This window comes from Trichechus manatus, unplaced genomic scaffold (assembly GCF_000243295.1).
Source record: "Trichechus manatus latirostris isolate Lorelei unplaced genomic scaffold, TriManLat1.0 scaffold00132, whole genome shotgun sequence".
NCBI lineage: Eukaryota > Metazoa > Chordata > Mammalia > Sirenia > Trichechidae > Trichechus > Trichechus manatus.
Window position 1 is genome coordinate 1,713,986 of NW_004444068.1, and position 26,761 is coordinate 1,740,746.

General features: G+C 38.2%; 1 protein-coding gene across 1 annotated transcript in view; it reads right to left on the minus strand.

Moving 5' to 3' along the window:
- The window catches only part of PLS1 (plastin 1), an 88,562-nt gene that overhangs the window by 35,087 nt on the left and 26,714 nt on the right, over window positions 1–26,761 (minus strand). Inside the window, exons 2-4 of the mRNA XM_004385069.3 lie at window positions 6,493–6,598; window positions 3,012–3,175; window positions 1,027–1,156 (exon numbers count right to left, since the gene is read on the minus strand). Of these exons, the coding sequence (XP_004385126.1) occupies window positions 1,027–1,156; window positions 3,012–3,175; window positions 6,493–6,562 (364 nt within the window). The 5' untranslated portion in view covers window positions 6,563–6,598. The remainder of the gene's footprint in view (window positions 1–1,026; window positions 1,157–3,011; window positions 3,176–6,492; window positions 6,599–26,761) is intronic.

The following is a 26,761-nucleotide window of genomic DNA, read 5'->3' on the forward strand; positions in this document are numbered from 1 at the left end:
ACCACTCCCAGACCAGGTCTGTTATGGATTGAATTGCATCCCCCAAAAATATGTGTTGTAAATCCTAATCTCTGCCTGTGGTTATAATCCCATTTGTGAATGGGTTGTGCCTGTTATGTAAATGAGGCAGGATTAGATTATGTCAATGAGGATTAGGTTATGTTTATTACATTAGTGAAGTGGGATTAGGGTGTATCTTGAGTCAATCTCTTTTGAGACATAAAAGAGATTAAACAAGCAGGTGAGAGAAGCAGAGATGGGGGAAGAGAAATGCCAAGCTACATGAAGATCTCCCAGGAGCAGAAGCTCAAAGAGACAAGGACTTTCATCTGAGCTGACAGAGAGAAAGCCTTCTGATAGAGCCTACACCCTGAATTCAGACTTCTAGTCTCCTAAACTATGAGAAAATATATTTCTGTTGGTTAAAGCCACTCATTCATGGTATTTCTGTTATAGCAGGACTAGATAACTAAGACAAGGTCTAAAAGTAAAGTCACCTCACCAGTTAGGATGGAAAATCCATTCCAAGGTCATTATTAAACATGCTCAACGTTAAAATATAAATGACTTCCATTTTGTTGTTTCTGTCTCTGTGATATGCACTGTGCCTGACACATAGTAGGAACCATTGATTTCAGTGACTCTGGGATTTTCATTTTGGTATCTCTGAAATTTGTTGTTGTTAGTACCATTGACTTGGTTCTAACTCATAGCGACCCTACGCACAACTGAACAAAACACTACCTGGTCCTGAGCCATCCTCACAATCGCTGTTAGGCTTGAGCCCACTGTTGCAGCCACTGTGTCAATCCATCTCGCTGAGGGTCTTCCTCTTTTTCATTGACCCTCTACTAAAATTTAGATACATTTCAAATTTGATGATGTAATATAATTTGGTTTACAGTATTTTTCCCGATACATAAAATAATGGTATAGCTTATAATGAATTGCATCTTAGACTTGATGAAATATGGTATTTGTTGAATGAATACATGACCGAAGATCAAATTTAAAGTAGTAGGTTACCTGAATAAGAATGCTGTGTGCCCTCACTGGAAATCGATGAAGTTCCTCCAATAGCAGTAATACCTTCCCTCTTGTTAATTATTTTTCGGAATGTTTTGCTGATGTCTTTGCTTTTTAACTCCTGCATTATCTGGAATGGGATACAAATAAAATTGAGCCTGGATTAGATAATCATAAAGAATCTTACAACATGGTTTATTTGGAATGGCACTAAAATAAACACTAATCAGGTGTTCTTAAGGCACTTAATTGCTCCTGTACACAGATAACTAGCATCATTTTACCAATAACACCAAATTGACAAACGTTTGCCCCCTACAACCACTAAAACAAATTTTGTTATAACTGAGCTTAAACTCAATGCAGTGAAATTGTTCTTACCTTGCCATGATCTTTTATAATACAAATTCTAAGCTGACTACATGATAAAAGAATGCTTTAGTGAAAACATTTTCCTGTCTGAACATCTCAAATGGATACTCATTAAAGTAAATAAGTCAGCTCTTATAGGAAATAACATAGGCTTACAGAAACTCCCTCTCCCAATTGCTCTCTTACCGAACTCTCCAGACACAGGCAAGACTGAATTCAATTAGTTCTCCACATAGCAGCCAGAGTGATTTTTTTTAAATACAAATCGGATCATGTCACTTCATACTTTCTTCCTCCCACTTCACTGGTTTCTCATTGCTCTAGTGTCGCTATGAGTCGGAAATGACTCAATGGCAACGGGTTTGGTTTGGTTTTGGTATTAGTATAAACATAAAAAGGCCCTGCATGACCTGGCCCCAACTTGCTTCTCCAACATACTTCTTCTCTCACCATCTCCCTTCTAGGTACACTGACCTGAGCATAATACCCACAGCCACTGGGCCTTTGCATATGCTGTCTCCTCTGTCTGCCTAGCACATTATTCATTTCCCCCACTGCATCTCCCTTTAACTCTTTAACATTTTTCTTCAGATCTTACTTAGCTCAGCCTTCTCACCTTTCCTGAGTCCCTCAGCCTCCCTGCTAACTTCAACTCCTTCTAATACAAACTTTTGAGGGGCCATAGCAATTATCACAGGGTTATCTTTTATTTATTCATGTGATTCTGTCTTCCCCACCAAATGTAAATTCCATGAAATCAGGGACTACATCTCTTTTTGCTTACTGCATAACTCACAGTGTCTAGCAGCGTTCCTAGCAAGAAAGACACTCAAATCTTTGTTTAATGAATAAAACCAGGTAATTTGTATTTCGTAAGTATTTAACTATATTAATGGTTATACTTTCATATGAAAAACACAGTCATAGTTGTGTTGATGGAAGAAAACAATAGCCCTTGTTCAAGTGTAGCTGGCTATGGCAACTTAGCCAAGTCATTTCTCTTGACCTGAGAGGCTTGAAATACATGGTAGTTCTACAATCTGTTTTTCTTTTATCGATCAAATCATATTATTTTTCAACTTGTTCAGTTACTTGAGCCCAGAGGCAGTTTAACAATGAAACAAAGCTACGATAGCTAGCATCAAAATTCACCTGGTGGCACCTGCTAAAACTGAAGATATTCTTCATCGAAGGAAGTAACCAGTTTCTATGTGTATCTTCCATAGCTTAGCTACTTCAGTTATAGCATATATTCCATTTTTCAAGGCCAACTACTAAGACTTGTAAGTTGTTTTTACCTTTGTGGTGGGGTCTGAAAATATTCTGTACACAGAGATGCTCAATATGCATTGTATTCAACTGTAGGTACACCAGGGCATGTACCACTGTTAGTTAAACCTGACTTCCATTCCAGTGATTTGAGAATGACTTTTTTCCTTTGTTTGATGAATTGCTTGTGGAAATAATTATTGTTCTTTTTATTATTATCATCATTTTAAAGCAGTGCTTTTTCTGGTTTCTGCAGCCTGATTTAACCAAAGCAAACAAGGACATCACTGAAATTCTGCTTGAAGCATACTGATCGGTAGCCAGGAGAGGCTTAGATTACTTACTGACACAAACTCTTCAAAGCTGATTTTGCCATCTTTGTTGTGGTCGGCAGCTACTATAATTTTTTCCACAATCTCGCGCACCTTGTAGCCAGGCAGAGGGAGACTTGCTTCTTTAAATAGGTCCTGAAGTTCATAGTCACTGACGTACCCACTGTTATCAATATCTGTAAAGATCAATTATGCGCTGTGAAATATCACATGTTCTCTTTGTTGAAGATGTACGCTGAGAAGGTGGTTTCGGGTATTCACAGCCATACAGAACCTTCATGTTTGTTTCAGAGGTAGGCAATCTCTCTGTACCTGAACTACACAGGCTATGCAGTACACTATTTAAATAAAGTTTATCCTCCTAGATTTAGGAACACCGTATATATTTTAAGTGCAGAGTATGAACATTGCTCTGACAGACAGAAAACCCAGGTTTAGCAACGACTAAGTTTTAAAGAACTAAAAGTATGGAGAAGTCTCAGATATCTAAAAGAAATATATCAGCAATGGTCCAGAGGGAACAGCCAGCCAGACTTTAACTGCTTCGTGGTAATTTACCAAATGGATGTGCTGGCCTCATGTTCCATATAAAATATGTGCATCATGTGAAATACACATAAGGCATTTCTGTTCTACATTTCATTTCATGGCAGGTCTGCTTTATTCGTCAGTATTTCACTGTTTCTTCATTATGTATTTATGATACCATTATGTAGGCTCAATCATGTTTGATATCATTTAGAGACTGGGTGTTTGTGAAATAATTTCACATCTATATTTGGACTTTTGGAAACAGGTTTCCAGGCGTCTTCACATCATCACTGAGATGCCCTTCCCTGGGCTTTCCCTAGAGACCAAGTATTATTTCTTGACACAGAACAAAGGTGACACAAAACACTTCTTCCCAGAGTTGGCAAGAGAGCTGTGGGTGGTTTTGTTCGTTGCCTGGGTCCACCTTGTATAGGCTCTCTTTTCTCCTCTGGGAGTAGTCGCTATGTTTCCGTATTTCTTTTTCCTGTCAGTAAAAGTGCAGTCATCACTATAACTGAATTAATAATAAGAGCAGAAACTTTTCTTGTGAGCTCTTAAATGCAAACTTTAAGATTAATTCTGTTCCGAACTACGGAAATTTTCTCACCTAGAATCCACCAATAACTAAAAGATTGCTACACTCTCAAAAGTCAGCTAGGAAGCTAAATTATTTGATATTATAATAATATTGCTTTCTTTGAATTTAGAACAAAATCTCATTATCAGTCCACTACCAAATCAGAACCTTTTTCCATAATTCTGAAATAGACTAGGCTGGCTTACTTCTTCTATACCAGTACAGTGGTGGGGAGTGTTAAAAAATAAACAAGATTATTTACCTGCTAACCATCATGGTAAAAATGCCATGAAGGGTTAAGAGCTAGAACTCTAAAAACAGAAAGCTCCACGTGCTTAAATACCAGCTCCGCCCCCTTACGATCTCTGTGATTTAGGTCTGACGTGACAAAAATAACAGACACCATTTAATAAGCATACAGTCTGTGCCAAGTACTGGGTTAAGAACTTGACTTACCTTACTACATGAAATCCTTACAACGACTTTGAGGCAGTTACTAATACCACTTTCATTTTAACGAGAGAAAGTCAAGGCTTAGGTTAAATAACCATTCCAAGTTTATAGTTTTAAAAAAGAAACAAAACAGAAATATTTCAACCCCTCAATTCTTCCCAGTGACCCCAAAGTTTCCCATAAGAAGTGTCCCACAGTAAGGCTATCTGGGTGTGTCCCACTGTCTCTGACAAAAGTTATTTTGTACAAAGTGGCAGATGACTTGTTGAGTTCATGAAGAGCAGCTTATCTTGTAAAAAATTCTGCTTCTGTTAGCACTTCCGTCACACAGAGGAAATTATCTCACTGTGAGAACTGGTCCACCAGTGAATTATTTATTCAAAATATCACTAAATAAATATTGTAGGATTATACGTCCATGAGTCATAAAGATTACAGTTGGTGTGCTAAACAAAGAAAACAGATTACTAATTCGTTCATTTTACTATGACCTAGGTAGCACTTTTATTCAGGCTACCAAATCACATCTGTAAAACAAAATACCTAACAAGAAAATACATTCTTATTATTTCCTCTGTTGCAATGCACAAAATACGCAGATTTCCAATTTTCTGTCTTGAAAAAAGACTCCGGGCAGCATTCTGTATGGCACTGCATACAACACTCTATAACATTTATTATTAAGAATAATTTTCTGAAAATCATACTATTTTCCTGGAATTCATGCTCTAATGACCAATACTTACACACAGCCCCCGAAAGAAAGAAAAGGCCAAGATGAAGGCATTCACAATGAGCCTAATTCCACCACCATGTAGATTGCATTTTGCAGGCTTGAGTTACTCTGGGAATGGCCGTGCAGGGGGAATGTGGAAGGATCCATAGATTTACAGAATTCATTTGATTTCATAGCAATGATTTGTACAAGTAGGAGTTTCCTGAGAGCTTTACCTTTTCTGGGGGGCGAGGGGCTTTACTTTTTAAAACTTAAATCTTTTTTTCTTTGTATTGGTCTAAAACTCATGGCATTCTTTTAGCCGTTATTCAGTAGGTTTGTGAGAAATCTAAGTACAAGACACACTGGGATCATTCTATCCTCTCTAGTCTACACTGGACTCTGTTTTTTGGGGAGTGATGTACTGCAGGAAAGAAAGAGCCTACTGGGGAAGGGGCAAGGGGTGGTGTCACTGTCCGAGGTCTAGTCACTGCGGTCACCTTTCACCGGGTTCACCTTTCACTGCAGGCATTTCCAGACTAAAGCAAAAGATGGTATGTACATTCTCTTTGTTTGCAAAATGCAGAAGAATCAAGATCCAACAGACTATGGGGAAATTTGGGGGGAGAAAAATACCAAGTTGTCAAAATGACAGTGTCACAATGGCAAAACAATGAATGGCTTTAAAAAGTAAAAGAAGAAAAATATATACATCTTTTTAAAAAATACGAACATTTAAAAAATTACATTATGAGGGAGAAGAAAATTCAAGCATACAGCATTTCAAAACAATACCAAGATTTTAAAAATATATGGTATGAAGTCAGAAAACGTTACTGCTAGCAACAGAGACATGAAGGCCAGAGTTTGGTTTACACACAAGGAAGTGTTTGTTTCTGTATTTTTCTCTGTAATGAGGATACCATGCGAAGCATATTCAGTTACATTGTCATTCATTAACCTGGATTACTCTCTGCAAAGAAATGATTAAAGAATTCAAAGTCCAATTCACCTAGAAATTCAAGCCCATCTTAGCTTATCTCTCAGAAAGAAAAAAAAAAAAAAAAAAAGAATCCAGGAAAACCTAGACAGAAAAAAAAAAACAATAAAGCTTTGGGATAACTGGGCGGTGGTAATGGCAGTAAAAGGGCTGGTTCCATTCCTGGAAGTCTACCATCAAGAATAGTAACGTCATATTTCGTTTTCTTCAAGCATACCTATTTTATTAAATGCTTCCTGTAGCTCTTCCAGCTCCTCCCGAGAAATGGTGGTGGTACTGTTTTCCATCTTTGGACAAGAAAGACGATCTTCAGGTCTTTATATCTAGAAAAAGCAATGTTATAAAAAGAACATTAGCTCTTTGGAAGCATTTATCTAATCAATAAAAGGTACAGAGAAAGTGCATTCTCTAAAAGTCACCCAAGAGGTCTGAGTGACAAAGACAAGGGCCAAACAGCAGGAGGTCCCCCGGTAACATTCCCTCCCAAACAATAACTGAGACTCAGTCAGGGGAGGGAACACCTGTTTCTCACACCCTGTGCTTTCGCATGGCACAGGCATTTCTCAAGAGCCTGCGTAGTCTTCATTTACATTCCTCGCCCTCCTCCAACTGTTTCAGTGAAATAAGCACTGCAAGTTTCAGGAAAGGGTAACATTGATAAATGTAATGAATGAGGGTCAGAAAGTAAAATTTAAAGACACAAATAATGTCCACAAAGAGGGTTAAGTAACTTAGAGCACGCTCATCCTGGAATGGAGCTGGTGGTTTCAATGTTCAGCTTTTCAAGATTCAACCAACACCACCTCCTTCCCCTGCTCTCTGCCAGGCCCTTCATACTCAGAGCAGGCAAGACAGACTAAAAAGAAAGATATTAGGTAAAACTAGATTACAAGAAAAGTAAGCAGGTAGCATTCATTGTAGAAAATAATTGGTTTACCAAATTGCCCAAAACATAAAATTAAAATTACGCACCCATAATCTTAGAATCTAGAAATACCAGCTACTATCATTTTGTTGTCTGTGTCTTTCTGGTCTCCTCACTAAGCACGTGTGTACTTTTTATTTTTGGGGTGGGGGTGAATGTGAACATGCTATGTTATTACCTATTTTATTTTTGTACAATACATTGTGAATATATTTTCATGGTCTTCAACAATATGATGTTTAATGGACATATATTATTATATCATAATTTAATTGATAAATCCTTTGTTTCAGGGTATTTGCATTGCTTCCAATTTGTTATTATCATAAACGTGCTGAAATGTATATGTCTGTGGATAAATCTTTGTCCAGATCCATGTTTATTTCTGTAAGATAAATATTTAAAAATAGAACTACTAGATTATAGGGTATGTATATTTTTAAGGCTTTTGATATGTAGCATTGTAACTCTTATTTTTAAAATGACTTAGTTGTTTGTTCAACATAAAGCTAAAGATGAATATAAATCATGGTGTATTCTTTTCATTTACACCTTATTACATCAGACAGCTAGTGTGAACTTCAGAAAAAAAGTGGAAACCAGTGCTTTTGGAGACAATAAGAATTAAAACTAACAAAAAAATCCTCATTTTTGTACATTCATATTTATAGGAGATTCAACATCATCCTTGAATATTTTTAATTTTTCAGGGAAGTACATCAATTTTCAAAGTAGTTTAATCAATGAAATTGATCACTAATCATTTTAACATTATATTAAACTGTGTGAAGTCCCTCTAAGAATATGGCTCATTTGTCATCTGTGATCTGTATAGCTTGTTTGGGATTTTTGATGTTCTTTCTAAATGACAGAATCCTATCTCTTACAACTATTCTGGGACCTGGTTCTAATTAATTTCTAATTAAATTTTTGGCTGTTGTTTTTTATCATACCACTGCTCATTGGTTACTTCTATACTATTAAAAACACACACACACACCTGAAGAGCTCAAATCACTGGAGTGAAACGGGGTAAATGGAATTCATGTTACTCCCCAGGTGCAGTTTCTTACACCTTAGCATTAAATATTCCCATTTTATTAAATTCTCACTTTTAGAAGGTTTTACTAAGTTTATAGCTATTTACAGGCATATTTATCTTGTACTGAAAGAGATTAAACCGACCTCTTAGGATTTTTAAATACAATTTCCTAAGTCTGCAAAATGTTAATCATGTCGTGACTGTCTTTGAAGCTCTGTGGTCTTGACTAGCCTGAATATCCTTTCCCACATTCAAAATGGTTTCTATCCCTTGCTTCACGTTTTAAAAATAGCAGTCCAATTTTAGCATTTTTAACTCCACAGAAAAGCTGCAAATTACCAGTCCTTGTGTTGTCCTCGCATTCCAAATGATACATAAACCTAGAGTTCTATTCTTTTCTCATGCCTATTCAAGTTTATGTCATTTGTTAATTACATAAATTATTTTTATGGAAGAGTATTTTTATTCTCCCATAGCCAGGCAAAGCTAGCACATAAATTTACTGAAAAAGTAATTTAACCATACGATGTTATGTTTCTTATTTTTAAGGCTTTGTTTTTATATCGAATAAGTGTAAAGAACCGGCTTCAAGTCCTTTGATATTTAAATTAAACAAACAGAAAAATATAGAATGATCTTCAAGATACACTCTTAAGAGAACAAAGCAAGGTGCAGAAAAGTAAGTATGCTTCCATTTGTGAGAGGGAGAAGGTTATGGCAGTTGTATATTTATAAAACATTCCTGGAAAGAGACAAGAAAATTCTAACAGTGATTGACTTTCTAGGGGCTGGAGGCAGAGTGGGAGAAGGCTTGCTTTTCATCTTATGCTTTTTGTATTCATTTTTCGTAGTACAAGCCTACACTAAATCTTTTTTTAAAAAATAACTTAAAAACAATAAATGCAAGTATGGTAAAACAATGAAAAATAGATAACTACTACTTCTCTGAAGGTATACATTATGGATACTGATACATTATATTCTATACAGTACTCTAAAATCTGTGTTCAATTTGAAATTAGAGCCGCTATGTTTTCTTACAATTAAATATTTACAAAATATTACAATTAAAATAATTTACAGCTTTCCATAAAGGCATGAAGATTTAGTAGTAGGGTGGTTAATGGAAAATATATCACCCCTTTTGCAAGTACAGAATCATGTATATCAATATTTTTCTAAGTTTTTGCAAAATTATGGTAACATAAGGATTCTCCAAAAACTAAACATAATAAATATATGGTGTATCTTACTAGGAGTTTCTACACAGCAAAATAAACTTATTGAGAGCAAAACATACTGTTAGCCAAAAAAAATACTGTTGTTTGATTTGATACATAAAAAATTTTTATAGTACATGATCCCCACATAAACTTCTTGCTGTGATTTTTTAAATTAAAAAAAAAGTTTCTGCTTTAGTAAAATAACACTGACTTTTAAAAAATTTATGGAGCAAATATATTTCATCTACTAAATCAAAATAGGATGCGAAATTTCAGAATTGAAAGCCCAATGACAAAATAATTAGTAACCCAATACAGGTAGTCCCCAACTTACTACAAAGGGGTTCCGTTCCAATGACTCCGTCGTCAGTTCTGACATAAATCAAATACCTATTTTTTTTAGTTTTCATTATTATTGCCTTTTATTATCAGTCTCTTTATGAATCCAATTTTTATTTGTCTTTGGGGGTTGGAAACATTATATATAAACTTACATATATATTTTAATGCATATATACATTTAAAAATGTACAAATCATAAAAATTTACTCCGACGATGAAGAAGAGTTGCATGACACTGGCATTTTGTCAGTGGCGGTAATAACTCCACTAGTGGAAGGTTCTGGATCATCTGAATTATCTCTGAGAATGGAGGTAGCATTTCTAGTAAAAAATCAGTGATGGTCCTTTTCTGTATGGTCCTTTTTTTCTTCATATATTTCACAATAACATCTCACTGCTTCAGGAATCTGCCTATACTCTTTGGCAAAGCGATCAGCATTTGGGTCCATGTTTTCAAGCAACTAAAGCCCCTAATTTAGTTTAGAAGAAACTCTAGCTAGTCCTTTCGTGGTACAAATATTTGACAACTTCTCCTTCCTCTTCCTCATTTATTTCTTTCTTCTTCAGCATTTCTTTCCTTTTCAAAACCCACTGAGTCCTGATCTGTCAATTCCCCTTCTTCGTGATCTATGAGCTGTTCCACATCGGTGATACCAAGTTCTAAATTCAGTGTTCTTGCCATGTGGATGATTTTTCCACCTATCTCTTCCATCCTATTATCCTGATCCAATGCTTCGAGCGTGGTCACATAACTCAGTAAGCTTTTTCATATCCCCTGCATACATTTTCCCATAACTCCCTCCCAGGAAGACGCAATGCTCCAGCCTGCTATACGGCAGTATTTTGAACAGTGGATCATAAAAGTAAATACCTCCAAGTGAATATCTGAGATGATATCATAGCACAATTGTGCCCTGCAACACTGCAGGCAGTACATATTATTAATGATAAGATGCATCAGAAAAATAAAGAGGATGGTCGTAAGTGTGGTTCATCGTAACCTGAATACATCCTAAATGAGGATTACCTGTACTTACTTTTCTTACTTGTCCCACACTTAGATTTTTAACGCGCATGACCTGTCCTAACTGTTCTACATACACTTTCATTTAATCCTCATCATCCCATGAGGTAAATCCTGTCATTATCCCCATTTTGGCAGATGAGACAGAGAGGTTTCCTGGGATTAAGTAACTTTCTTATGGTCTCTAACTGAGGAACTTTCTCCTGGTCTCACAGCTAAGCTATGGCAGAACTTGACTGTCTCGTTCTTACCTCTAGGCCGGAATGCTCTGTGGTTTCCCAAACATAATTTGATATCTAGCCATATAAACATATAAATATGTGTTTATATAAACATCATACAATATAAATATATATTTATAAAATAATCATATAATTTACATAAGATATAAAGTATATATTATATACTTTCAAAATAAGAACTTGCATTTTGAAAGAAATCAGCCTCTGAGAAATGCTCTATAAAGTTTTGAGGGGAAAATTCTAGCTAGATCAACTCATATTTATCAAGCACATAACTTGCCAGTCTTAAAACACTCCAGAATACAGTTACTAGCGTTCAATTTACACTTTTAGAAATGACAAACGCTTCACTTAACCAGCACCCAAACACCTGGCACTGAAGCACACATATCTGGAGGCCTGAGACAGACAGCTCACAAGAGCTTAGCTACCAAAGTCAACACTGAAAGATGAAGCCCAGAGGCCTCTGAAATCACTGATCAGAGGCCCACAGACGGAGCAGGTTATGCTGAATTCTGTATGCAGGTTTATCTTCCCATGGGTTTTGACTCATTCTCTATATTTCAGTAATTCCAACACTGCTTTCTTCGTCCACTCTTCTTTAGCCTAAATCATTTTAAATACAGCCTTTTTTCACAATAAAACCTCAAGTGTACCCTCACACAACCAAATATAGTTTTGGAAATTTAAGGAAACATATTCTAAAAATGAACTTTCCAATTTTAATGAAATTGGACCTGATCTTTTATCCTCCCTCAAATTTCTAACTTCCTTGAACCTTTTAAAGCTTTACCAAAATTAGTCAAAAGCAGTCCTTTATGACTGGCAGTATATAAAGCCCTTCTTAGAACAGTGTCAGAGAAACAGGAATTAGAAACAGCACTGAGTTGACATGAGACCAATGAGATTTTTGATGCTTTTCTACCAACCCTAAAGCTCCCACAGTGAGAGAGTAAAGCTGTCTTCACCGTAGCTTTCAGCTCCCTGGCTATTCTGTCTTCCCTCTTCTCCAATGACTCTAGCCTGGGTCACTTGAAGAGTCTGAGTTCTCGAGAGAGCTCCTGACCCAGGTCGGCCAGACTTCCCCTTCCTTCCATTCTCGAAAATTCCCTTCTTTATTCCCCCCCGCCATTAATATAAAAAATAATGGCCAATATTTACTGAGGGCTTTCAACAGGCCAGGAATTATGCTAATCTCTTCATACACATGAGCTCACTATGTATTTATCTGTTCTTCTACTGATGAAACAAGCATCCTCTCTAACATCACCTCTCCTTCAAAAGCCCAAGCTTTAAAGCTCTACATGTGTCACCCCCTTCAATTAACATCCCTACTCTCTCACTACAAGGCATCATAGTTAGCTTTAAAGAAAGGATCAATGACTATTTCACACTAAAGTATGAATGACTAATAAACTCAAGGGCGAATGACTGTTTTCTTTAGTAGAATGATAGACAAATACATTATTGTTTAATCAATGGGATATCTATACATCAGTAAAATGAACTACTTCTATATGAACTACATCTAAAACCACTGTTATTTGAAGAAACAAACAATAAAGAAATATAACTTAAACAGTTTCCTTTCTAGTTGAAAATAAATACAGAAAATATTTTCATTTATCTGCAAATTCCAGCCATCTCCTTATTCAACCACACTTCTCAACAGAGAGCTGCTTCATTCATTTTGCAAAAGGCAAATATATTCAGACTCCATATCCATTCCAAATGTTAACATTTTATCAGATTTTCTTTGGTAAATCAGATCTACTGATTCCATCATAAGTATGAACTGGGATACCATTTACTTTGTTAAATATTGGTCTCTCACTCTACATATAGAGCCAGATTGCCCTTTGCACAGAGAATAAGCTATTAAATGGCTACAATTCAAATTTTTTCCTGAGCATTCTTCTGCACTGAAAGAACTGACCTCAACTTTTTTCATTCATTTTATAAGGGGGCAGCCATGCTAAATAAGCTTTCCTAAAAGTGATCAATTTGAAGATAATTACTATAAATAACATTATTCTCAAATGAGCAAAATAATTTCCTAATTGCCTAGACGACCCTAAAGATCTTAAGAATGTCGATCAGGCAGGCACCATTATGAAGAATTAATATAGGTGTGAAGTGACACTTGGTTCTAAACTGACTGGCTCTGTTATTTCTGACTTCTTAAAGGGAAGCTTAACAATCTCCTGTAAAAACAAGAAAAACAAAAAAATAACAATATATAGTTATCTTAACCTTGAGGCTTTTTTCTGCCTCGGTCTAAGTACTGACCATCTTATTGCTTCCCAGTCTGCTCTCTTCCCTCTGCTCTTAATTCACATGGCTCGGACTTCTAGTCTTTGCATGGTCCACTCCCTACAATTCCCTAGTCAGTCCATCTCCTTATCTCCTTCCCACTGGTGTTGGACATGATCCCTGTCTTCTCCTTGGCTTAGTGTCTCCACCTCTTATATATTCTGTGTTGTGTATATTGGGAAAGTTTAGTAAAATCATTAACAATGCTATGTGTCTTCACAGAGTAGGAACAGTTCCAGGTAACAAAGGTCCAAGCAAACAATGGTCTGTGGGAAACGTGCCAACAGATGAGTGAAGAGATGAAGAGAAGGAGTTCCTACACTTGGATAACCAGTTCTCTCCATTCACTCATCCACCTATTTGTCCACTCACGCAGCAAATACATATTGTGCACCTACTCACTGTACTATTAGGAGTACAAAGACGAATATGGCATTCAAATTTTTGAACCTATGTGGCCCTGGTGACGCAGTGGTTAAGCGTTCGGGTGCTAATCAAAAGGTTAGCAGTTCAAATCCACCAGCCACTCCTTGGAAACCCTATGGGGCAAATCTACTCTGTCCTACAGGGTTGCTATGAATCTGAATCGACTGGATGGCAAGTAGAATGGTATGGGTACATGGCTATAGCTGATGTGTCTTCTAAATCTATCAAAATATTTTATGTTAACTTTTTCTTAATCTTTTTACAAAAGAGTAAATAATATAGCCTCAATTCTTCTCTAGATGAATCATTTTAAGTTCTGATGCTCTTGTACAAGCCCCACATATATACACACATAAGGAAACCTGCTGGCAAAGCAGAGAACAGCGAGGACTTGCCTACATCTTCTCCTCCCTGCCTCACTGCATGGCCACCACCATGGTCATCACGCTGACCAACCATGGTCATTCACATTCCTGTGCACTTGGACACTGACTTGGTGTTGGCTTTCTCAGTATTCAGTGGCTGCCAGAGTTGCCAAGGCCCCTCCACATTCATTTAGTTCAAAGTCCCAATATGCGGCCCCTACTAAAGCAGTTTAAGTCTATTCATTCATGTATTCAATAAATATGTACTATTTGTCCAGGCTAAATGTGGAATAAGAATTCATCTCTTCCAGGACTACTCAATATAATGCTTAACAAGTTCAACTGTAAGTGCCTGAAAAGTTTAATTTAAACCAATTTTTAAAGTAGCCTCTTTGTAAACTATATACCACTTATTATAGGTGCCACTCAGCACATATTATATGGGACTTTGGGTTGGGAGTTTCTGGACAAATTGTAGTCAAGGTAATTGTAGCAGATGAAGTGGCAATGAGAGGAGGAAGGCTAAAAGGTGTGTGTGTGTGTACACGCGGGCATGTATGCAAGAGAAAGCAAAAATGAGAAAGAATCCAAAGACTTTTGAAGAAAAGAGAAACATAAGTTCTTGGAAAACCATTTAGTATACAAGGAATTCATGTTGTGGCAAAAATAAATTCATGTTGTGGCAAAACTGTATCTGTCTTCATTAAAACAAAATAGAAGTCAGAGCGGGGCATGGCTCCACAGAGAGAGCAAGACCCAAAGCAGAATACTAGTGTAAAAGCATCAACAACTATTTCGTGAAGGCAGAGAAGGACTGAGACAAAAAAGGAGTGATATGGAAGGATATGGAAGGCAGAATGTTCCCAAGGAAATCAAAGCTGCTGGTACCACAACTCTAACCTTCACTGCTTCATGAAGCTCAGAGGTTTACATGTTATTTATTTGACTTGTATAACCGAATGAATGGGTGTGCAAAGCTAATCAGAGGTGCTCATTAAATGGTTAAGTCAGCATGTAAAAAAAAATTAGTCTCTTCTCACAAGGCTCTCCTGCCAAAGTTCTCCCCATCATCCCTAGCTAACACCAAACAGGTGGCTACTCAGTTTTGAAATCCAAACACTTAAAGTCGTAAGTGTGGAACAGCTGAAGGATGGCCCAGGCAAAGAGGGGCAGTGGGTAAACCTTGCCTCACCTCTGTCTCTCTGGCCTCTCACTCTGGGCCCATGGCTCTACCAGACAGGTGCATTAATGGGTCTGCCACATCTCTGATGTGCAAGTGGACCCCCCAACTGCAGCCTGTCCACGGGGCAAGGAAATCTGTGCCACTTTGTTAGCTGAGTCAAGGTTGGTAATTTTTTAGTCAAGAAATAGGAAACCGAATTAAAAGCCTACATAAAAGATATCTTATAAAAAGATACAAAGTAGAATTTAAACTGATCAAAGCTTTAATAAAGTATATCCACAGATGGCTCTGACTGGAACCATGGAGGGGGCAGAGTAGAAGAAAGGAGAGTACTTAGTCCCTAGTATCTTCCTGATGCTTCAAACCCTCTCTAAATTCAAGGTTAAATGACTATAGCTACTGTCTTAGTTATCTAGTGCTGCAATAACAGAAATACCACAAGTGGATTGCTTTTACAAAGAGAAATTTACTCTCTCACAGGCTAGGAGGTTAGAAGCCCAAATTCAGGTGCCAGCTCCAGGGGAAGGCTTTCTCTCTCTGTCTGCTCTGGGGGAAGGTCCTTGTCATCAATCTTCTTGGGTCTAGGAGTTTCTCAGCACAGGGACTCGAGGTCCAAAGAACATGCTGTTCTCCTGGATCTTCCTTCTTGGTAGTATGAGGTCCCTCTCCTCTCTGCCCGATTCTCTTTTATATCTCAAAAGAGACTGACTCAAGATACAACCTAATCCTGCAGATTGAGTCCTGCCTCATTAACATAACTGTTTCTAATCCTACCTTATTAACGTCAGGGAGGTAGGGTTTCTAACACACAGGAAAATCACATCAGATGACAAAATGGTGGACAATCACACAATACTGGGAATCATGGCCTAGCCAAGCTGACACATATTTTTAGAGGACACAATTCAATCCATTAACAGCTACCTTGTAAACTGACGAAATTGGATTCTGTGAGGTGGGAAACTTAGTTCTTCTCAGAACCTGCTGAGCAACTGTGCTTGTGGCCCCAATCTCTATTTTATAGCCCATGAAGAATTTTCATGGTCCCTGAAGTCCTCGATGAGGAAGGAGGCCATCCCATCTGACTTCCCAACCTTCACTTCATCCCCAGTATCGCCATAGTGCCAGCTCTCCAGAAGCCTTGCCTTTGCCTAAAACCTAATCGCTTCTGAGTTATAAGGAACAGCACTAACACAGAGACAAGCAAGCACAAATGAGTGGCGGAGGGGGATGGATGCCACGTGAGGATGGCCAAGGAACCAAGGAACTCTTGAGCTCAAGAAGCTAAAAGAGACCAGGATCTTCCCCCAGAGCAGACAGAGAGCTTTCCCCTAGAGCTGGTGCCCAGGAAGCACCTCCTCTGAACCAGTCACAAGGGAATTTAATCATCCGACTTACAAAGTTAGTTTGACACTGCTCAACTTTTGCAATCTTAGAAATTTTTACTTCAGTTAATTTTAGCATCTTAAAAATAACCTTAACAGTCTGACCCAATGTTTTGTTTGTGTAGTTTAATACAACTGGTTTTTCCTTTAAGTCTGTTCTTTCAGCTAATATAAGCATCTTAGGGAAGCTTCACTAGAGATTTTCTTATTAGTTAATAAGGACTTAAACTTTGCAAAAGAAAAAGTAAGTTTAAAACTAATTCTTCAGGTGGCCAAAACCCAAAGACTAAGAAGATCACCATAATATTCTACGGAACATGAAGCGTTATCAAGAGAATTAAGTCTCACACTTACGTACTTTCTAGTTTATAAAAGCACTTCACGTATATTATCTCATTTGACTCTCACATCAACCCAGTGGGTTAGGCGGCAGAAAGATGATAATAACATTACTGTTGTTATTATATTCCTAGTTTTACATATGAGGAAACACAGTGGTTAACCTTCACAGCCGAGGGCCCCCACTGGTAAGTGTCAACGTTGGTACCATTTTTGGTGTGCCCGAGTCCCAGTCCCATGTTCCCTTCAATAAACCACATTGACTCTTGAATGGCCAACAGCAATGAAGACATGAAATAGGTTGTCAGTGAAACCAAGGAATCATCTTTCTGCATTATATTCAAGAGTGAGATATGCGCCCCTTTGATGTAGACATTGAAATCAGATGACTCAGTATAGAGGTTTACAAAACAATTCTGTACGTGGTTCTTTTTACTTTTTCAATTCTAATTTAACCCCAAATTCTCCCTTTTATTCTAAGAAGTACTATGTATTATTTTCAACAAAAGTAATGTGTTTGGAAAGGTCATTATCACTCATAAGCAGGATAATGCCAAGAGAATGTGAGTTAGTAGGAATAAAGCGTAGGGGATTCAAGGGTATGGTATTAAATATTGCCGATAATACCACTAATCATCACAGTAAGGCCATGAAATGCTCTAGAAAGCCTAAAACATAAAAAAGTGATGAAAATCAGGTTGGAAAGTAAACATAAATTTAGACGAACAGACGTTATATTTGAAACAGCTATATTTCCCCTGTGGCACTGAATCTTTTTTTTTTTTTTCAGCCTTTTTGATAAAACTTATGAACCCTCAACCCAGAAAAAGGCACACAGACATACTCTGAACAGTTTGCATGTGATTTCATGCAGTTTATGGACACACACTCATACCTCATACCCTCCGAGAGGTCCATGGGGCCCAGGTTAAGAACTCTAGCCCCAGGTTTTCAAAAAGCTCCCTTGGGAACTCAATGTTCTCTACAACATTCTTCAACATATATTCTGTGAAAAACAATCAGTTAATTAGCAAGGCTTGCTGGCATAAAACTGAGCAATAAACATGTATAAATAAAGCTATAACTCAAGTCCAGTGATAAATGTACAAACAGAATTATATGGGCGGAGAAGGGAGGAAGCAAATACCTCAAATGTGAATAATGAGAAGGGATTTCCTGAAGAGGTGATGTTTAAGTTGGGTGAGCCTTGAAGAGTAAGAAAGCTTTTAAAGTTATGGTTTGGGTGCAATGGTTACTTCTAAAATCTTGACTTGAAAAAACAAATCCCAATACATCACTCATATTTCTGAACACTATTCTTTATAAAAACAACTTCCAAGCAGTGAGAACTACTTATACTGATGAGTTAATAGGCACATATCAAACAAAAAATAGACGGAAAACCATGTGGGGTAAAATCCCAGAAAAAGACCTTAAAAATCATCTATTCCAACCCCCTCTTTTTACGAATGAGCAAACTGAGTCCACACCCTTGGCTCCTCTGAATATAACACAGAGACACCGAGGGCAATGGCCTCCAAATGATCTCCACGAGAGCACAGGAAGAAAATATTAGAACTGGTTGTGTTTATTTTTAAATCTTAAAAAAGGGGGGAAATTTCAGCTTTGTAATTATTTAACATTTTCATTAGCATCCTAACTTAGTCCTTATGACAGATATCCCCACATCACAAACAGTTCAAGGGCACCCCAGAAAAGGAGTGGACATTCCACAAGGCAGAGACTGAACAGCGGGCCAGCACACCTTTGCTCAATTCCAGCATTTGTGACATTCTGCAGTTTGTGTCTGCCTGGTTGCATGGACTAAGGGGATATATTACCCAGGTGATACCAAACTTATCTTTACCAAATTGATAAGTAGCTTAAAAAGAGTCCTTGGTGGTGCAAATGGTTAAGCGCTCGACAACGAGCCAAAAGGTTGGTGGTTCGAACCTATTCAGAGGTACCTCAGAAGACAGGCCTGGCGATCTGCTTCCAAAAGGTCACAGCCTTGGAAACCCTATGGCGCCATTCTAGTCTCCACACATGGGGTTGCCATAAGCCTGAGCTGACATCAACTAACAATAACAACAAGCTTAAAAAGATGTATGCAAAGAAATTAGGAACTGACAATTATACTAACCATACAAGCATATAAAAACGACAGAGATGACACATCAACTCCTAGAAAGAGTTGTCACCAGCTACATTAGAAAATAAAATGGGCACATGTGACCCTAAGTCAGGCATACATTCAAAATTATCAAGACAATGCAAAAATACAGATTCACACTCAGTCATTAACGATGAACAGTGCCCTGTGAATATAGTAAACCATGAGATGTTACTTAAGAATATTATAAAGTCGACCAGATTTACTGGTCTGACAGAGACTGGAGAAATGCTGAGAGTATGGCCCCCAGACACCCTTTTAGCTCAGTGGTGAAGTCACTCCTGAGGTTCACTGTTCAGCCAGGGATTGGACATCCCCATAAAACAAAACGGGACTAATGAGGCACAGCAGTCCAGGGACAAGGACTAGAAGATAGGAGGGGACAGAAAAGTTGGTGATAGGGAACCCCAGGTTGAAAATGGACAGTGTTGACATGTCGTGGGGTTGTTAAGCATTGTCATACGGCAATATGTGCACTGTTTAATGAGAAACTATTTGTTCTGTAAACTTTCATCTAAAGTACAAAAAAAAATAAGAATTACCTATGTGAGATCAAATGGATAACAGCAACTCAAAAGGTTTGATGGGAAGCCTAGGGGACAGTGAGTTGAAGATAATGGTGATGGAATAATTTGGAAAAGGATAGTGAGAATAGCAGCACAACTGAAAGAATGCAATTGATGTCACTGAATTGTACATGTAGAAATTTTTGAAATGGTGTATCTTTGGCTATGTATATTTTCACCAGAAAAAAAAGGTCCTCCAAGGTCAAGAAGGGAGAGTGTTGACATGCTGTGGGGTTGTTAACCAATGTCATAAAACAATATGTGTACCGACTGTTCAATGAGAAACTATTTGTTCTGTAAACCTTCATCTAAAGCATAATAAAAAAAAATTTATAATAAAAAATGCTACTAAAAAATGAATATTATAAAGCCCTTATAATTAACAGCACATGTAAAAATTTGACATCTGCTTTAGTGTATGTAACCTATACATTAAGGAGCACTTGAATATAATTAAAAATATATACATTACAAGTGATGTATGCCCAAAACTTTTTGACTAATGGGACTTGAACAATTAAAAAAGCCTAGAGGTACCGATGGAGAGCTTCAGAGGGAGAAATAGCTCAACTTTGCCTCCTGCTGTAGTAGGGAAAGGCATAAGAGTTCTTGCTTCTTCTGCTTTATGCCAGCTCCTCTTCTAACCTGCAAGACTGAGAAGTGAGCTGGGAACATTTGGAAGGAAAAAGAAAAGAACGAATCACAAAAATGGCAATTCTAACTGAAGGATGTGGTAAGAAGCAGCTGGTAAACTTCTATCGTTCTTCAGGCAACTCAGGCCCAGACACACTTTAGAGATTACAATCAGCACTTAGAAGAAAAACCAGGCAGTCAGGCACTCGGTAGAGTATTCAAGAATTTAAGATGCTCCTGCTTTCAGTGCATACCTAACCCCAGTGCTGCCCCCGTCTCCAGGGGCTTGGATTACCGGGGCCCTCAGCAATAGGGGCCTCTCGCAGTGCTGACTATAAATCAGCATGGACGTGGACTTTAATGGCTAGATAAGGCCATGCCATTAGTAACATTTGTAGCTACGCAAGGTAACATAATAAGGGTAATCAAATATCATGCTTTGGGTGGTAAACTGATCTAAACTGGGGATCATAAGGAATGTTACCCTCTCCTCCACAGGAACACAAGTGAGAGACTGATTGGCTGGTTTATCATGAACGGACTGGCTGGCACAAGGCACAGCTTTTGTTGGCCTTGGGGTGTACCACACAGTACAGGGGTTCTGGCTCCTAAAAGCCACGAGGGCATTGGTAAGAACTATGTGAAATATTTCCATGGTACTCACATTCCAGGGTTAACTGGTCATAATGTGTTCACTTCTCCAAGAACCATGGAGTAATAACTCCCTTACATGAGGCTCACACATAAATTTCAACGGTTGAATGCTCCACAGAGCTGAGCACAGAAGTCTCAGCTTTCTACTTAGCTTTGAGAGCTTGGGTCACTGCACAAAGGAAACACACTTAACTTTTTAAAAGCTGGCCTCTTTTAAGAAAACTCAAGTCTGTAATTCTCTGGCACTAAGACCTATGTAAATTGCTAGCGGAATCAGTATCCAAGTTTCCTCAACATGCATCATTCAAGACCTTCTCAGCTTTACATGCACTGGGAACTGCTTGTTTTCTGCTTTACTGAGAAAAGGGCTAAAGTAAGGCTGCTGCAGCTTCCAGGGCTGTGTAGGGTAAAGATACACAGTTCTTCAGCCCACTTTGGAAGCTGCTAAAAATACAGACACGCAAAGGCTACATGCTTGTTTGTACACAATTGATAAGAAAACTGTCTTCCTGAAAGTCTTTGGCTCCTTCCCAAATTCAATGAAACGGTGAAAAAAATATTCATGCAAGGACGCTATTTCCAAGTACATTTTGGTACTTCAAAAAAAATGTAAAAGAGTAAAAAGAATGATAAAGAATTTATTTCAATTTAGGTATTTTCTTCAGCCCCCAGATGCTTGAATATAATCTTATCACATCCCCAGCACAAACCCATTGCCACTGAGTCGATTCCAACTCATAGCAACCCTGCAGGACAGAGCAGAACTGCCCCCATAGGGTTTCCAAGGAGCGGCTGGTGGATTCAAACTGCCAACCTTCTGGTTAGCAGCCAAGCTCTGAACCACTGTGCCACCAGGGCTCGGAAATCCTTTAGGGAAAAAAAGGGAATTTTGTTTATCCATAGGGATTAAACTATAGACTGGAAGAGCTGTTTCATCAGACAGGAAGTATCAGGCTTCAAAGCAATAATACATATACATTCTAGATGGTGCAGGAAGAATATATTCAATCGCTTCAGCATTTTCCTAAAAATTAAGTACTTTCATTTCTTAAAGGAAAATTAAAGCCCAACCAAAAAATGATGACTTTAATTTCTTAATTCAACCCTGAATAAACCAAAACAATTCCTTCTTCCCTAACTAGCACTGCTTAAAGAAGAAACAGTTTTCAGAACAGAAAAACTTCAGGGAGAATTAAGAATTCTATGATCCTCACACCATAGTTACTACTTACATTGGTTAAGCAAAGCCATCTAGAATCCCAAAGCAAGAACATACTTAAAAAATTAAAAGCTACTGTGAAGGAATTTATCTGAATTTAACCCATCAGCTATAGAATCCGATGCTATATTATTGCTATTAACATAAGGGAGAATTTTTGCATACTTGTTTCTGTTGGTCTTATCACCTGAGAATGGGAGGTCTAAAAACACGATTCAGAAGATTTAAAATTCAGGCTGTCTAAGCTGCGTCTATCCTGTGACAATCCTCTGCTAAAGTTAGTGTTTGACCAAAGAAAAGAAGCAACTCCTCACTAGAAAGCGTTCTGCCTACTACTACCGATTTTGATCTTAAAGAGAACTTGATCTCAGTAGAAAGGCCAACCTGCAATACAGGTGTGTCTGGAACCATAAAAGAATCACGGGGCAAAAATGTAGATGTCATCACCATTTGTTTGATTGTAGCTGTGGTGCTTAAATTACACTGTGCTTTTCACTTTGCCCCTTAAATTGCACGCAAGCAGGTTTTCCTTCTGTGGAACAGGCTGCCCCATCAGCTCTCATGTTATTTTTTATAAATATTCCTTTGCCACTTAATTCAGACTGGCAAAGTGGTTTTCATCATGTGAAAAATCATTAAGCAATTGAGCATCCACTGCAATTCCTGGAAAGAATCAGGAAACAGTGTTAAAACTAGACCAAAACTAACAAACAAACAAAATTATACCCTATGTAATTTTTATTACAATCACTGGACTAATTTCAAACAAATGTACAGAATTATTGTGCATGGTAACTGGAAACATTATACAGAATTATACAGTGTTAAAGCTAGAAAAGACCTCAAGGGTTACATCCAATTTCACTTTTTAACTAAGGCAGGAACAGGTTCATTTACAGAATCTATAATCCATTTTCACTGAATGGTTGATTCTCTAAAAGAGGAAGTCTGAAACATCTTTTATGATAGAGCTATAAAAGTAAAGAATGGATGTTATAAAAGTGCTTCATAAAGTGAAAGAAAAAGTTAAGGGCGTTTATCCTATGAGCCAGTTAAAAAAAGAGTACATAATGTGCTGTTTCATTTACATGAAATTCCAGATAGGGCAAACTAATCTATGATGACAGAAAGCAGATCCAAGGTTGCCTGGGGCAGGGGTGGAAGGAGGGATGGACTGCAAAGGGACAAGAGGACACTTTGGGGGGTAATGAAAATGTTCTGCATCTTGATTGTGGTGACACGTCTGTCAAAATTCATTGAAATGTACACTTTAAATGGGTACAGTTTATTGTACATAAGTTATACCTCAATAAAGCTGTTAAAAATACACAAACATCTATTTAAATATTTAAAGGGTATCTGTATTAAAGAAGGTGCCTTGGTGGTGCAGTGGTTAAAGCGATCAACTGCTAACCAAAATGTCGGCAGTTCGAAACCACCAGCGGCTCCCCAGGAGAAAGATGTGGCAGTCTGCTTCCGTGGAGATTTACAGTCTTGGAAATCCTATGGGGTCGCTATGAGTCAGGATCGACTCAATGTCAGTGAGTTTCGTTTTTTGGTTTTGGTATGACAGAAGGCTTAGACTTGTTCTGCATGGCCGCAAGACAGCAGAACTAGGACAAATAGGCAGAAATACCAGGAGACAAAGGAGCCCTGATGGCACCACAGTTAGTGCTTGGCTGCTAACTGAAAGGCTGGTAGTTTGAACCAACCCAGAGGCTCCACGTGAGAAAGACCTGGCCATCTGCTCCCATAAAGATTACAACCTAGAAAACTCTATGGGGCAGTTCTACTCTGTCCCATGGGTTCGCTAGGAGTTGGAATCAACGGCACCCAATAACACCACCAGGAGACAAATTCTGCATCAACAGAAGGAAATAGATTCGTCCAAGTGGTCCAGAGTGAATCCGGGGCTATCTGCAACAATGAGGTTCCCTTCAGTGGGCCTGTTCCAGCACAAGCTCACAGTACATTTTGGGGGTCAGAGGATGTTATCTTTGGGGATTCCTATGTACAAAGGTGGATGAGGAGACTTAATGTCTCTTGTATCAAAATTCCATTAGTTCAAGGAGGATCATCTATGGATGTTTGTGATCTTGCTGCTGTTGTGTGGAATCGTGCCAAACTCTTGACTAAAATATGCATTTGTCCTATCTGATTTCCCCAAGGATTTCACTGGGTTCTCAGGAAAAAACAATTCTCTGCCCAAGGCGGTCCTTTAAAAAGACAAAAAAAAAAAAAAGGATGCTGTGTGGTTATTTTTTCTGATTTTTTGAAAGTAATATATAAAGTGAAAAATATTTTTAAAATAAGAAAATTAAAATCGCTCAGAGTTGCATAATTCAGAAGCAACCAGGGCCAACATGTGAACGAATTTCCAGTCTTTCTTCTATGTACGTGTGTATGAATACACTTTTTTTAAAACAAAATTGGTGTCTTGCTGTATATAGTTTGTCCTCAGTTCTACTTAACATTAAGTCCGAAATTTCCCATGTCAATAAGCATTCTTTGAAAACATGCCTTTTATGCTTTATTAATAGTCCACATTAGGACCATATCATGATTTATTTAAGCATTCCTCTATTGTTGGTAACCAAGGTGATTTCCAATGTTTTACTTCTAGAAATGATACTTCAACAAAGGCGTTGAACATAAAGAATGCGTACTTTAAAACTAGGAATGAGGGGACTTATAGCCCTGAATCCAAATTCTCTAATATTTTATCCACTGAGCTTCGTTATAAGCAACAATTCCCATTCCAGTGGAATGTAGTCGACAGTTAAAATGTGCAATATACTGGCTGCCATCTTTGCTGACAATAGGTTTTTCTTGAGTACCTACGATGAGCCTCAACCAAAATTCCAGAGAAAACATGCTAATTTGATCTCAGTAAAAACTATGAGGAAAGAGATGTGGCTGCCGAGTCAACGTTCGGGGCCAAGCATGTGGCGCAGTTTTAACAACCTGTGGATACTCAAGGCAAGTATTCAATAAATATTTGAAGATAATCTGACTCAACATTGCTTATGTAACTCAAACTATTTGATAAAGAAAGAGCACCTGGAAAGAATTTAGTTTCACATTTAAACGCACCTGCGGGGCAGGAGCCACATTTAAAAAAACCCCAAGGTGTCAGCAGGGCTACACTACTTTCTGGAGACTTTGGGGAGGATCTTCTCATTGCTCATCTAGGTTACTGGCAGAATTTCAGTTCCTTGTGGTGGTATAGGACTGACTGAGGTCACCATTCTCTTGATGGGTGTAAACTGACGGTCATTCCCAGTTTCTAGAAGCCACCTGCATTCTTTGGCTCATGGCCCCCTCCCTCCATCTTTAAAGCCAGCATGGGTACACTGAGTGCCTCTCACACTTTGAATCTCTCCTCATCCTTCTGTTTCATCTCTCTGACCCAACAGAGAAAGGTTCTCCACTTTCAAGGACTCGTAAGATTAGATTGGGTTTACTTAGACAATCCAGGATAACCTGTTCATCTCAAAGCTCAGACTCTTAATCCCATCTGCAAAGTTCCTTTTTCCCTGTAAGGTAACATTCACAGGTTCTGGGGAGTAGGGTGTGGACATCTTGTGGGGCATGATTCTGCCTACACAGAGCCTTTGTTGACAAATAAGGCAGCAGTGGTTATCACTACCAGTGCGATGCCAAGCATTGATGTTGATATACGTGAGATAGGTGATTTAACTGGATGTTTTTCTAAAGTGAAATCATTTCAGGGCCAGATGTAGATACAAGTAGTTTTGGAAAGGATGTTTCAGGACTTTGTATAGTCCAGGAGAAGGACACTTACCTCTGTGTGTGGCTAATGGAGGTAATTCACATTGTGCCTGCTTCTGTGGTAATCTAGATTCAGAAAAAATGTTGTACCCTCATTGAGCCAAGGTAGTTGCTTTCGGTTAATCATTGAATACCATATGCTTCCCTGCTTCCTCACCTTTGTTCTGCCCTTCTACCTATTTCTCTATAATGATGCACGTTTATGACAAGTTTTGCCATCTACTCATTCTAGGAAACATTTTCCAAGATGATAAAAGTATGACATTTACTCATTTGTCCCACTAGCTGAATTAAACTGATAAAAAGAGTCTGTCTTAGTCATCTAGTGCTGCTGTAATAGAAATACCACAAGTGGATGGCTTTAACGAAGAGAAATTTATTATCTCACAGTCAGCAGGCTACAAGTCCAAATTCAGGGGGTCAGCTCCAAGGGAAGGCTTTCTGTTTCTGCTGGCTCTGGGGGACGATCCTTGTGATCAGTCTTCCCTTGGTTTGGGAGCATCTCAGGGCAGGAACCTCAGGTCCAAAGGACGCACTCTGCTCCGGGCACTGCTTTCTTGGTGGTATGAGGTACCCCACTCTCTGCTTGCTTCCCTTTCCTTTTATCTCTTGAGAGATAAAAGGTGGTGCAGGCCACACC